The sequence below is a fragment of the Halichoerus grypus genome, chromosome X (assembly GCF_964656455.1).
Source record: "Halichoerus grypus chromosome X, mHalGry1.hap1.1, whole genome shotgun sequence".
NCBI lineage: Eukaryota > Metazoa > Chordata > Mammalia > Carnivora > Phocidae > Halichoerus > Halichoerus grypus.
In genome coordinates, this window is record NC_135727.1 from 86,499,830 (window position 1) to 86,514,021 (window position 14,192).

At 40.0% G+C, this 14,192-nt stretch overlaps 1 protein-coding gene across 7 annotated transcripts in view; it reads left to right on the forward strand.

Moving 5' to 3' along the window:
• Positions 1-14,192, forward strand: part of PHF8 (PHD finger protein 8) — a 92,417-nt gene that overhangs the window by 16,192 nt on the left and 62,033 nt on the right. For all 7 annotated transcript variants that reach the window (XM_078064544.1, XM_078064545.1, XM_078064546.1 and 4 more), the window contains 5 exons: positions 5,116-5,201; positions 5,564-5,672; positions 10,103-10,263; positions 10,880-11,021; positions 12,379-12,565. In XM_078064544.1, the coding sequence (XP_077920670.1) occupies positions 5,116-5,201; positions 5,564-5,672; positions 10,103-10,263; positions 10,880-11,021; positions 12,379-12,565 (685 nt within the window). The remainder of the gene's footprint in view (positions 1-5,115; positions 5,202-5,563; positions 5,673-10,102; positions 10,264-10,879; positions 11,022-12,378; positions 12,566-14,192) is intronic.

The window sequence follows — 14,192 nt, forward strand, 5'->3', positions numbered from 1 at the left end:
TGAGAGAGGAGAGGGAGGTAGTAGAATCAAGGATTTGAAATAGCCACTGTGGATAATGGGAGAGAGACCGGAGCAGGGAAATACAGGAGGATTGTGAGGAAGCATGACCCAGATATTTTTTCAGTAGACTTTATATTTTAGAGTAGTTTAAAGTTCCCAGTCAACTTGAGAGGAAGGTAGAGAGATTTCCCATATTCCTCCTGTCCCCACATTCATAGCCTCTCCCACTGTCAACATTCCTTACCAGAGTGGTACATTTACCATCGACAGACCTACACTGATGCATGATTATCACCCAAAGACCATAGTTTACATCAGTGTCTACTCTTGGTGGGTGTACATTCTATGGGTTTGGACAAATGTATAATGACATGCATCCACCATTATAGCATTTTCGTATCATTCAATGCCCTAAAAAAATACTCTGTGCTCTGCCTATTCATCTCTCTCTCCCCTCCTAACCTCTGGCAATCGCTGACGTTTTTACTGTCCCTGTGGTTTTGCCTTTTCCAGAATATCCTGTAGGGTTGGAATCATATAATGTGTAGCCTTTTCAGATTGGCTTCTTTCACTTAGTAATATGCATTTGAGTTTCCTCCATGCCTTTTCATGGCTTGATAGCTCATTTCTTTTTAGCGCTGAATAAACATTTCATTGTTTGGATGTACCACAGTTTATTTATTCATTCACCTACCTCTTAGTTGCTTCCAGATTTTGGCAGTTATGAATAAAGCTGCTATAAACATCCATGTGTAGGTTTTTGTGTGGACATAGTTTTCAATTCCTTTGAGTAAATGCCAAGGAGTGTGATTGATGGATTGTATGTTAAGAGTATGTTCAGTTTTGTAAGAAACTGCCAGACTGTCTTCCAAAATGGCTGTACATTTTTGCATTCCCACCAGCAGTGAATGAGAGTTCCTTTTACTCTGCCTCGTCATCAGCTCTTGGTGTTTTCAGTGTTCTGAATTTTGGCTATTCTGATAGATGTATAGTGATATCTTGTTTTAATTTGCATTTTCCTAATGACATGTGATGTGGAGCACCTTTTCATATGTTTATTTTCCATCTGCATATCTTCTTTGGTGAGGTTTCTATAGAGATCTTTATGCCCATTTTTTAATCGGGTTTGTTTTATTGTTAATTTTTAAGAGTTCTTTGTATATTTTGGATAACATCCTTTATCAGATATGTCTTATGCAACTATTTACTCCCAGTCTTTGGCTCGTCTTTTCCTTCTCTTGACAGTGTCTTTCGAAGATCAGGTTTTTAATTTTAATGAAGTCTATTTTATCAATTCCTTCTTTCATGGATCATGCCTTCAGTGTTACATCTAAAACGTCATTATTGCCATACCCAAGCTCATCTAGATTTTTATCCTATGTTATCCTCTAGGAGTGCTATAGTTTTGCATTTTACATTTAGGTCTGTGATCCATTTTCAGTTCATTTTTGTGAAGTGTACAAGGTCTGTGTCTAGATTCATTCACTTGCATGTGGATGTCCAGTTGTTCTAGTACCATTTGTTGAAAAGACTATCTTTTTGTCCCATTTGCTCTTTTGTCAAAGGTTAGTTAACTATATTTACGTGGATCTACTTCTGGGGTCTCTATTCTGCTCTATTGATCTGTTTGTCTATCTTTCATCAGTACCACACTGTCTTGATTACTGTAGCTTTATTTTTTTTTCAAATCTTTTTTGTTTTTTATTTTTATTTTTTTAAAGATTTTATTTATTTATCTGAGAGAGAATGAGAGAGAGAGAGCACATGAGAGGGGGGAGGGTCAGAGGGCAAAGCAGACTCCCTGCCGAGCAGGGAGCCTGATGCAGGACTCGATCCAGGGACTCCAGGATCATGACCTGAGCCGAAGGCAGTCGCCCAACCAACTGAGCTACCCAGGCACCCTCTTTTTTGTTTTTTAAAGATTTTATTTATTTGAGAGAGAAAGAGAGAGTGCATGCATGAGCAGGGGGAGGGGCAGAGGGAGAGCGAGAAACAGACTCCCCGCTGAGTAGGAAGCCCAACGTGGGGCTCAACCCCAGGACCCTGGGAGCTGAAGGCAGTCGCTTAACCAGCTGAGCCACCCAGGCGCCCCTGATTACCATAGCTTTACAGTAAGTCTTGAAGTTAGGTAGCGTCAGTCTTCCAGCTTTGTTGTTTTCATTCGATATTGTGTTGGCTATTCTGTGACTCAGATATTTTGGACAGTGTGAATTTTTTGTGGCACCAATCCAATGGGTGATTTTTCTCCAGCCATGTCCAATGGTCCAGTGTTACGTGGTTGGATTGAGCCAGGGTTGGGATTTGCACATGGGGGTGATGGAAAGGCAGCGGGGCAAGGGAGGATATCTGTAGGAGAATGGCTGAAGTGAGGAATGCTAGAATATAAGCCGGATAGGGGAAGAGGGGTGAAGTTAAGAATAGGTGAAAAGTAGGATCAAGGGATTTTGAGGGCAAAGAACATGTATAATGAATGAGAGCTGGATGATTACATTTGTGGTCACATTGTGTGATGTATGAGTTTCATATTCCAGATGTGGAGCAATTGCAAGTGTTGACAAGGTCTGGTTGATGACCATGAGAATTGATAGCTGAAAGGGGAGTGGGCAGAGCAGCCTCTGAAGATGAGAAGGTCAAAGAGCTAAGAGGCCAGGATGTTGGGCCTCTGCATCAATACTGATGTCATGTGGGATGTTGGCAGGACGTGGGATGGAGAGAAATCTGTGAGCCAGTTCTTTAATGAGTGAAAGGGTTATGTTGGGGAGTTGAGTAGCTGACAGTGAAGAGGAGTGGGAAGAGGCATGGCTAGATGATACGAAGCTCAAGGGAGTAAGAGATCTTACACAGGGGTAGAGGAGAGATGATCTCAAAGTCTCACTGGAGAGTGAGGGGAATGTCTACCCCCAGCGCAGCCCTGAGTTACAAGGGGCTGGTAGAATGCACAACTTCTGCCTGACAGGGCTGTAGCACAGTGCTTCTTAGACTTTCTGTGGCTAAGAACCAGATTGGTTGGTTTGTTTAACTTTCCAATCCGTAATGGACCAATCATTTGGCAAAATCAAAAATGAATTGCTAGAAAAATGGTTGAACAAAAAAAGCTATACAAAGTACAAGCCCCAATTTTTTTTATTGTTAGATTCAACAATAGACATAAAATTACTCAGCCAAATTGCCATACAAGTTTTTGGATGCTTACTCTGACTTTTTGTACTTAACTCAGCATTAGTCTGTGGACCACAGTGAGTGGCACTCGTACAGGGAAAATGGCTTTCTCCTAGGAGAAGCTGCCATCAGTTAAGCCAGGAAGGTGAAGAAGGAGTTTGTTGAAGGGGATGTGAATTAGAGAGGTTTGTTTACCAAGGAATGGGGTTGCTGGGGGTACAAGAGAAAAGTTAGGAATGTCCATGACCAGTGGATGTTTGGGGGTAGAAAACACACATAGCTATATGGGATGAAAGTTCAGGAAAGAGGAACGACTGGAGGGGTTCCTTCTTGAGCAGTGTCCAAGGCTAACGAGTGTAAGACAGAAAGTATATAGTCCGAGGAAGTGAGTTAATGCTACAAGGTCTGGGGAATATATTTACAGAAAGCTTAGGGGTGCCTGGGTGGCTCAGTCGGTTAAGCAGCTGCCTTCTACTCAGGTCATGATCCCAGGGTCCTGGGATCGAGTCCTGCATCGGGCTCCCTGCTCAGTGGGGAGCTTGCTTCTTCCTCTCCCTCTGCCTCTCGCCCCCTGCTCATGCTCGCTCTCTCTCTCTCTCTCTCTCTCTCGTGCTGTCTCTCAAATGAATAAATAAAATCTTAAAAAAAAAGTTTAGGCAGGTGAAGGGTGAGGTGTGCTTCTCTGTGCTCACTGTGCTAAGCACTTTATATACATTCTCTGAGCCCTTAAAAAAAAAACCTACCAAGTTGATGGTGATATCCCCAATTTATATTGATATGCAGCAGGTTTTACAGGCATAGGATTAGCAGTTGGGACGGTGGTGGGGTCCTGATCCCAGGAAGTCAGTTTGTGAACATGATCTCAGACAAAACAGTTAATAGAGTTCTGCCCTATTTTTATGCTCCCTGCTGTGTGTGGCTGAACAAGTAATTTAGGAGTTTGATCTTAGCCAGAAGTTATTAGGAGGGCTGCTGATGACTTCTTTGGTGAGGAAGGGTTTAATTTTGTAAGATTGCCACCTCACATACATGCAAACTCAAATTTTCAAAATGAAATCTTTTTTAGACATTACAGTATGAAATAAATAACACATGTTCATTGTAGAGAATTAGAAAATGCAAATAAGGAAGAGAAAAATGATTACCTGTGATCCTTTGCTCAGAACCACTGTTGATTATAAAATACTCTTTTCAGTCCTTTTCATTTAGTCAAGTAAAATAGCTCAATAAAGTTTAAATTTTTGATTATATGTTGAAGTAAGAATATTTTGCACATATTGGTTAAAATAAATATTAAAATTAATTTCACCTGTTTCTTTTTACCTTTTTAATATGGCTATTAGAACATTTAAATTTACATATTTGGCTCACATTATATTTCTGTTGGACAGCACTGTTCTAGAATCTCTTCTAGCTTTGACCATTCTGTGTCTTTTTTTAAAAAAAATAAATATTTATTTATTTTAGAGAGAGAGTGTGTGTGAGCAAAGGGAGGGGCAGAGGGAGAGGAAGAGAATCTCAAGCAGACTCCCTGCTGAGCATGGAGCCCGATACAGGGCTCGATCTCAGGACCCTGAGATCATGACCTGAGCTGAAATTAAGAGTCAGATGCTTAACCGACTGAGCCACCCAGGCTCCCCTTGACCATTCTGAGTCTTAATGAAGCATTGCTGTCTACATTTTAAGCTCTGTTATAATTGTTTTAGATCAGTGTGGTTCAGTATAACTTTTTGTATTAATGAATATGTTTGATGATATGCCCAATACGGTAACTTTTAGCCACATGTGGCTCCTGAGCTTTTGAAATATAGCTAGTGTGATGCAGGGAATGCATTTAAATTTTATTTAACTTGAATTAATTTAAATGTAAATAGCGATGTCTACTGGACAGCACAGTTCTAGACCTTATGAAAAATAAAATTTCTATAAACCCTGACTGATTTTTCTCTTTTCTAGTTGCGTTGGTGTTGAAGAGGAAAAGGCCGCTGACATTGACCTCTACCACTGCCCCAACTGTGAAGTCTTACATGGGCCCTCCATTAGTAAGTAGATCTTGGGGTTTCCAAGAGGAGATGGTCCAGAGGTGAGACAAAGCAAAGGAAGCTTGGAAGGGAGATTGCCTTTGCCTGAATGCTTGGGAAGTAGCAAAAGCCTGTGTAGGCCCTGCAGGCTATAGCAGCTATCCCACTGAGAGGGCAGAAGTGCAGAGCTTTATCTCCCTCAGGACGTCCCCAGAGGAAGCCTCACCAGGAACTTGCCCTGAGTTTGTCAGGGCCTCGTTGACTCCAGGTGCTCCAAGAGGTTGTTAGATTGGAAGAGAAGCAGGATCTGCTGAAGCCTTTGCTCTTGGAACCATAGCTCATGGCCATTCGGACTCACAGTCTCATGTCTTTTTCTGGCTTAGTGAAAAAACGCCGTGTATCTTCAAAAGGGCATGACACACACAAGGGGAAGCCAGTGAAGACTGGAAGCTCTACATTCATTCGAGAGCTCCGGAGTAGGACCTTTGACAGGTAAGGGTTGGTGAATGCCAGGGCTCTGGGAGGCTAGGATCCATCTCTTCCCAACTTTCCCACTAGCTGTCCTATTAGGTGCCTCCCCCATTTGGGAATATCTGCAGGGTTCTGTGTGTTCCCTTTGGGGAGGGATCTTCTGTTTTAGTCATTTTCTTTTTTAAGATTTTATTTATTTATTTGAGAGAGATCAGAGAGAGCACAACCAGGGGGAATGGCAGAGGGAGAGGGAGAAGGTGACTCCCTGCTGAGCAGGCAGCCCAATGTGGGGCTCGATCCCAGGACCCTGGGATCATGACCTGAGCCGAAGGCAGACACTTAACTGACTGAGCCACCCAGGCGCCCCTGTTTTAGTCATTTTCTAAGAAACCTTGTTAGAGTTTCATTTAACATGCAGAGTATGTTAACGTCTGCTTGTAAAAACTTTTGGTAGATTGGGAATCAGTTTTCGCCTGTCAGGAGAGGATAGTTACATGCACCTAAGGAATGCTTCAATTAGGAGTCTAAAAATCAGAAAGTTTAATTCTCTCATTGTAGAGAAAAGGAAACTTTAAAAATAAAAAAAATGTTTGGTCAAGTATTTCTTTTAAATCAAAAAATATTTTCCCCTTTTAATCTGTTTTTTTTTTTATTTTAAATTTTTATTTCAAAATTAAACTCTGTGCCCAACATGAGGCTCGAACTCATGACCCAGAGATCAAGAGTCTCATGCTCTACTGACTGAGCCAGCCAGGTGGCTTTTTTTTCCCTTTTAAAAATATCAAAATGGGCTTATTAAAAATAAATTACTTGAATAAAAATGAGTTAGAAAAAGTAATGAATAAAGCACTCTTTTTGCTTAGTTTTTAATTCATGCAGCCATTTTCAGTTTTCCTATAATTGAAATGTTATTTAGAAAATATGTGTTTCTTCAACTTAATATTCTTTGATTTGTTTATTCAGAGGCAGTGAGTCTCCTTTCTCCTCCCTCAGATCTCTTCAGTCAACCAATGTCTTGTGCATTCTTTAAGAAATAGTTTTGTTTATATAAGTGTGTGTGTGTGTGTATCCTGCTTTTTCTAAAAAAGCATAAATACACTCTGTATTCTGCATCTTGCTTTTTAACTTAAATTATATATCTTGGAGATTAATCCATAATAGCATATACAAATGTTTTTCATTCTTTTTCATGGGCATTTAGTATTCCATTGTATGCTATATAACTTATTTAACCAATCCCATATTGAACATTTAAATTGATTCTAGTATTTTGCTGTTAGAAAAAAGTGCTGCAGTGAATGTCTTTGTACTTAAGTTTTTGCATATGTGGATAAGTATATGTGTAGATTTACTACCTAAAAGTGAAACTGCTAGACCAAAGAATATGTGCTTTAAAAATGTTTATAAATGTTGCTAAATTGTTTGCAAAGTGACGATCCATTTCATACTACCACTAGACACTGAATGAGGGTGGCTCTTTCCCTATATCCTGGCCAAAACACTCTTTACTATCAAACTTTTTTTTTGCCTTTCTGATAAGATAAAAGTGAAATGTTTTCCCTTGCATTTAATTATGAAGAAGGCACATATATTTTTGTGCCTTTATAAGTTGTCTTTATTTCTTTTTCTGTTTGCTGCCTGCTTATGTCATTTGACAATTTTTCTATTGGGTTACTGCCTATTTTTTAACTGATTTATAATAGCTTTTCTGGAAGAAAATTTTATTTAAGCATGTATTTATTGTTGAAGTATAATTAACATACAGTGTTATGTTAGTTTCAACTATACAGTATAATTGAGCAATTCTATGCATTACTCAGTGATCATCGTGACCCACATGAGTGAAATCCTATAGTATTTGTCTTTCTCTGACTTACTTCACTTAGTTATATCCTCTAGGACCATCCATGTTGCAAATGGCAAGAGCTCATTCTTTTTTATGGCTGAGTAATATTCTGGTGTGTGTGTGTGTGTGTGTGTGTGTGTGTGTACACACCCACATCTTCTTTATACATTCATCTATGAATGGACATTTGGGTTGCTTCTATATATTAGCTATTGTAAATAATGCTACAGTAAACAATGAGGTTATCACCTTACACCTGTCAGAATGGCTAGAATAAAAAAGATAAGAAATAACAAGTGTTGGAGAGGATGTGGAGAAAAAGGAACCCTTGTGCACTGTTGGTGGGAATAAAACTGGTGCAGCCACTGTGGAAACAGTATGGAGGGTCCTCAAAAAATTAAAGATAAAAATATCATATGAACTAGTAATTCTACTACTGGGTATTTACCCAAAGAAGATGAAAACACTAATTCAAAAAGATATATGCACCCCTAAGTTTCTTTGTAGGAAATTTTAATTTTTATATAGTTAAATTTATTTATTGCTATTTTTTTTTTTTTTTATTTTAAAGATTTTATTTATTTATTTGACAGAGAGAGAGATAGCGAGAGCAGGAACACAAGCAGGGGGAGTGGGAGAGGGAGAAGCAGGCTTCCTGCCGAGCAGGGAGCCCGATGTGGGACTCGATCCCAGGACCCTGGGATCATGACCTGAGCCGAAGGCAGACGCTTAACGACTGAGCCACCCAGGCGCCCTATTTATTGCTATTTTTAATTACTACTGGGCCTTTGTCTCTCCCATGTTTTTTCTACTACTCTATGACTTCATGTTTTTCAATTTAATCTTAGATCCATCTAGAATTATGTAAAAGAGTGAGATAAACATTGAGCTTAATATTTTTCCAGATGTTTGTTCCAACACAACTTGGCCAAATAGTCTATTTCTAGCATGATTTAAAAAAAAAAAAAAACTGTTTTCTAGTTAACTAAGTATATGTGTTGAGAAAGTGGTTGTAAAAATTGTTTTTTTAATCAGTCTTGTCTTTTTCTTCTTTTTAAAATTTATTTTAATTCTAGTATAATTAACATACAGTGTTATATTAGTTTAAGGTGTACAATCTAGTGATTCAACAATTCTATACATTACTCAGTGCTCATCATGATAAGTGTGCTCTTTAATTCTCGTCACCTATTTTGCCCATCCCCTCCACCCACCTCCCCTCTGGTAACCATCAATTCGTTCTCTATAGTTAAGAGTCTGTTTTTTTGGTTTGTCTCTTTATTTTTCCTTTGTTTGTTTTGTTTCTTAAATGCTACATTTGAGTGAAATCATATGGTATTTGTCTTTCTCTGACTGATTCATTTAGCTTAGCAATATACTCTGTAGCTCCATCCATGTCGTTGCAAATGGCAAGATTTCATTCCTTCTTATGGCTGAATAATATCCATTGTGTGTGTATATATATACACATATATACCACATCTTCTTTATCCATTTATCTATTGATGGACACTTCGGCTGCTTCCATAATTTGGCTATTGTAAATAATACTGCAACAAACATAGGGGTGCAGATATCCTTTCGAATTAGTGTTTTCGTATTTTTGGGGTGAATACCCAGTTGTGTGATTATCAGATCATATGGCAGTTCCATTTTTATTTTTATTTATTTTTATTTATTTTTAAATATTTATTTGAGAGAGAGAATGAGAGAGAGAGAGCACATGAGAGGGGGGAGGGTCAGAGGGAGAAGCAGACTCCCTGCTGAGCAGGGAGCCCGATGCGGGACTCGATCCTGGGACTCCAGGATCATGACCTGAGCCGAAGGCAGTCGCCCAACCAACTGGGCCACCCAGGCGCCCTTTATTTTTATTTTTTTGAGGCATTTCCATACTGTTTTCCATAGTGGCTGCACCAGTTTGCATTCACACCAACAGTGCATGAGGGTTCCTGTTTGTCTACATCCTCGCCAACACTTTTTTCTTGTTTTTGATTTTAGCCCTTCTGACAGGTGATATCTCAGTGTAGTTTGGATTTGCATTTTCCTGATGATCAGTGATGTTGAACATCTTTTCGTGTGTCTGTTGGGCATCTGTATGTCTTCTTTGAAGAAATATATGTTTGTGTCTTCTGCCCATTTTTTAATTGGATTACTTGTGGTTTTTTGTGTTGAGTTGTGTAAGTTCTTTATATATTTTGGATACTAACCCTTTATTGGATATGTCATTCAAAAATCAGTCTTTTCTCTTTATTTGCCAATGTTTTAAATGGGTGATGCTGCTCTGGGTTAGAGGAAATTAGCTAAATTTGCAGATACATCTTTTCTTTCTGAGGAGGCTGTTGGCTGATTTCTTCTTTTGCCATGCAGCGAAGAGTACCCTATTGACAAGATATCCTAGGTTTAGCTCCCCACCTCTGCCAGTGACCAGGCTTCTTGCCTCGGACAGGTCATTTCTTTCCTGGCACATGAGGTGTGTGCCATTAGTTGCCGGCCCACATTAAGGTCCACTAAGGAAGGCCCCACCCCTTGGGTGAATGACGGCATCAAGTGAGGCCTTCAGTGGCAGAGCCTCTGGGGCTCAGGCTTTCTCTCACGTGGCCCACAGCTCAGATGAAGTGATTCTGAAGCCCACTGGAAGTCAGCTGACTGTGGAATTCCTGGAAGAGAATAGCTTCAGTGTGCCCATTCTAGTCTTGAAGAAGGATGGACTGGGGATGACGCTGCCCTCACCATCATTCACTGTGCGGGACGTGGAACACTATGTTGGTAAGCACCATGTACCCTCTTAACTGTGACATTGTTTACTCCCATCAAGTCTCGTGACCCTTCCCCTCCAGTCTACCTTTGCATTTCTTTTCTAGCCATCTTGGGAATCTGAGGTAAAGTGATTTACCCAGAGTCATTCTTTGGCAAAACTAGAACCCAAATCCTGCTTTTCTTTTCCTTTTCCTCCTAGTAGGCCACAACCCCCCAGGCTGAGCCCCATTTTTTCTTTTACTTGGGGAATTCCAGGGATCATGGTGGTCTCTCTTCTATTGAGATGAGAAAGCCTTTGACTTTTGCCCTCATGTGCCAGTTGTCTCCCGGGCATGAGTGTTTGGGGATAGCAAGAGAAGTGAGGAAATGGCCCAGGCACGTGGATTGTACTGTGAGTGAGGCTGTATGTCAGGCTGTTCTGTTGCTCTAGCAGGCCTGGATCCAGCACATAGATCTAAGGAGAGTGAGAGGGATTTCTACCCCTACCTCCTAAACATGTGCACACAAATACAGTGTCTGAGGTGAGAAGTTTTGAGTGTCAGTCCATTCTAGGGACAGGTGAGGAGGGGAGGGAGGCTTCCCTGTTCCAAGACCACTTGGTGCAGAACCCATCTTTTTATTCCAGGTTCTGATAAAGAGATTGATGTGATTGATGTGACCCGCCAGGCCGACTGCAAGATGAAGCTCGGTGATTTTGTGAAATATTATTACAGTGGGAAGAGGGAGAAAGTCCTCAATGTCATTAGTTTGGAATTCTCTGATACCAGGTAGGAAGGGCAGGGGTAAGTAAAAAGCTAACAAAGTCCCTGGAACTTGTGATATACTGAGTATAAGTGTTTCTTTCCCTTCCTCTTGGTAGTTTCTTCCTTTGGGATGATGAGTTGGTTTATACTTTCTAGGGTAGATGATCACATTATAACAACCAAATTGTGTTTCTCTTCTACAGTTTCTAGCATTGGATAGAGTATATAGTAGCTATTTTAATTAATTTTTGTCTCCTTCAAGAGCTAGGGCAGCTTTCTTAGACCTTTTTTTTTGGTATTTAGACTGTGGTATGCTCATTGTTTAACTCCCAGGATAGGTCCCTGGAAATAGATTTACTGAATTAACCCCAAGTAGTTTCTCTAAGGATAAGGTTTCTTAGATTTAAAAGAAAAAAAAAGCTGATAACCTTTAAATTATTCTCTGTGGACTCATGGACTCGATAGATACATGTAGTCTTCTCTGTGCTCAGAACTGTGGGAGATCCCCAAAAATTATAACATATCTGTACTTAGAAAGCTTACTGTCTGATTACTTTTTTAACTTTTAATTTTGACATAATTATAGATTTACAGGAAGTTGCAAAAAATACACAGGGAGGTCCTGTGTATTTTTCAGCCAGTTTCCATCAATGGCAGCATCTTACATAACTATAGTGCAATATTAAAACCCTTGCTGTTGGTTTTAACATACAAAGTTAACAACCTGAGGATTTAAAAAAAACTGTTTGTACCTCACTTCATCTTGAAAGACTATTTGAAGTAGCTTACAGAGATACAGAGGGAAAAAATAGACAAAATTAGAACAAAAGGAAAATAAAGGTGGGGAAATAGGACGCATCTGGTGGGTGATCTGCACACAAAATGCATGTATGAGTGTCTGGATAGTTGGTAGAGAAGGACTGTAGAGTTTTCACTGAATTTCCTGAAGGTCAGGACAAGGAAGGGAGTGCAATATTATAAGGTTTGTGGTTTTACATAAGATAAAAACAACCAGATATTTGGGAGAAGTACTTCTTTACCTGAAACTGAGCCCTTGAGAGGTTTCTCTAATGATTCCTCATAAAGACAGTATGGGATGGGGACAGTACAGTAACTGTTATTGACCAAGTACCAAGTGAGTGGATCCGGGTTGGGAGAGTTATGAGCATTTAGTGGAGGAAATGATCTCCTTTAACTGGGGAATTCTGTGGAGCTGGGACTTGGGACTTCTAGAGCTGAGTGGAATGAGGATGCTGACCAGACTTACTGAAATAAGTGTTTTGTCTTATTTGACTCTCACTGGGATGGGGAACATTTTATTCAGGCTTTAACCTTTAATTCCCAGTCAGCTGACATCTGCTTTCCACCCCTTCCTTGCTAGGCTTTCTAACCTTGTGGAGACTCCCAAGATTGTTCGGAAGCTCTCATGGGTGGAGAACTTGTGGCCAGAGGAGTGTATATTTGAGAGGCCCAATGTGCAGAAGTATTGCCTCATGAGCGTGCGGGATAGCTATACAGACTTCCACATTGACTTTGGTGGCACCTCGGTCTGGTATCATGTGCTCAAGGTAGGAATGAATGTGACTTCTAGAGGCAGCCTGGCCTTGGGCCTCCCTCTCTGTTTCAGGTGGCAGCAAAAAATAGGCTGCTGAGGTCTACCCACCTCCCAGATTCTGTTTGGGTGACATTTCCATATAACTACTCTTTTGTGGTTGGGCACTTAGTGGATATGCCATATAACTGTCTACAGTTTTGATGCTTAACATTTTTTTTTAATAACCTAAGGTTTTCTCTGACTGTTTATCTTAATTGAACCAATCTATACTCCTATGACTATGTATGGAAATGTCCATATTTACTGTAGAAATTCTTGGTAACATGAGAAACTTCGCCTCCCCCTTACCATCTTTATTGAGGTATAATTTATACACCATAAAATTAGTCTATTCCAAGTGTATAGTTTGATGAGTTTTGACAGTTATATGTAGTCACATAACTGCCACTACCATCAAAATAGAGCATAGGGGCACCTGGGTGGCTCAGTCTGTTGAGCGGCTGCCTTCAGCTCGGGGTATGGTCCTGGCATCCTGGGATCGAGTCCCACATCGGGCTGCTGCTCGGTGGGAGTCTGCTTCTGCCTCCTACTCTCCCTCTGTTCTGTCTGTCTCTCAAATAAATAAGTAAAGTCTTATTTAAAAAAAAAGATAACAGCATATATGACAAGTTTTTTTTTAATGTCAACCTTCCTATGGGTAGTTTCCCTTTTAGTGGTTGTTAAAATTTTGTAATTAGCATATTGATTGTCAATGACTATGAAGGACTTTTGAGGTCTGGAAAACAAATTTCTTAAGTATTTTTGATTCTTTTCCACCATCACACTATTTAATTTTCTTATCAGAAATGCCAAGGAAAGAGCAGAAAACTTGGATATGGCTCTTGTCCAAATGATCACGAATCTTAAACTAGTTGTTTCCATTGGTTTAACATGAAATTGGAGAATGTAAATCACTATTACGCAAATGTTAGACTTAACTTTTTTATTTTATTTTACTTATTTGAGAGAGAGAGAGCACAAGTGGGAGGGGCAGAGGGAGAGGGAGAGAGAATCTCAAGCAGACTTCTGCACTGAGCACGGAGCCCGATGTGGGGCTCGATCTCATGACCATGAGATCACCACCTGAGCCAAAACCAAGAGTCGGATGCTTAATTGACTGTGCCACCCAGATGCCCCTAACTTTTTTATTTTAAAATAATTCCTTTTTTGGGCGCCTGGGTGGCTCAGTTGGTTAAGCGACTGCCTTCGGCTCAGGTCATGATCCTGGAGTCCTTGGATCGAGTCCCGCATCGGGCTCCCTGCTCGGCAGGGAGTCTGCTTCTCCCTCTGACCCTCCCCCCTCTCATGTGCTTGCTCTCTCATTCTCTCTCTCTCAAATAAATAAATAAAAAAATCTTTAAAAAAAAAAAAATTCCTTTTTTTGTAGAAAAATTTCAAAATGGTAGGAAGAATTCCTGTGTGCCCTTTACTTAGATTGCCCAATGTTACCATTTTATTATATTCTTTCTCTAAAGCAAACATAATACAGTAGTTACCTCTGTATATTTTTTTCTGAAACATTTGAGAGTAGTTGCAGACATGGTATCTCTTTATCTTGTAATAATTCAGTGTGTATTTCTTGAAAATAAGAGCATTCTCTT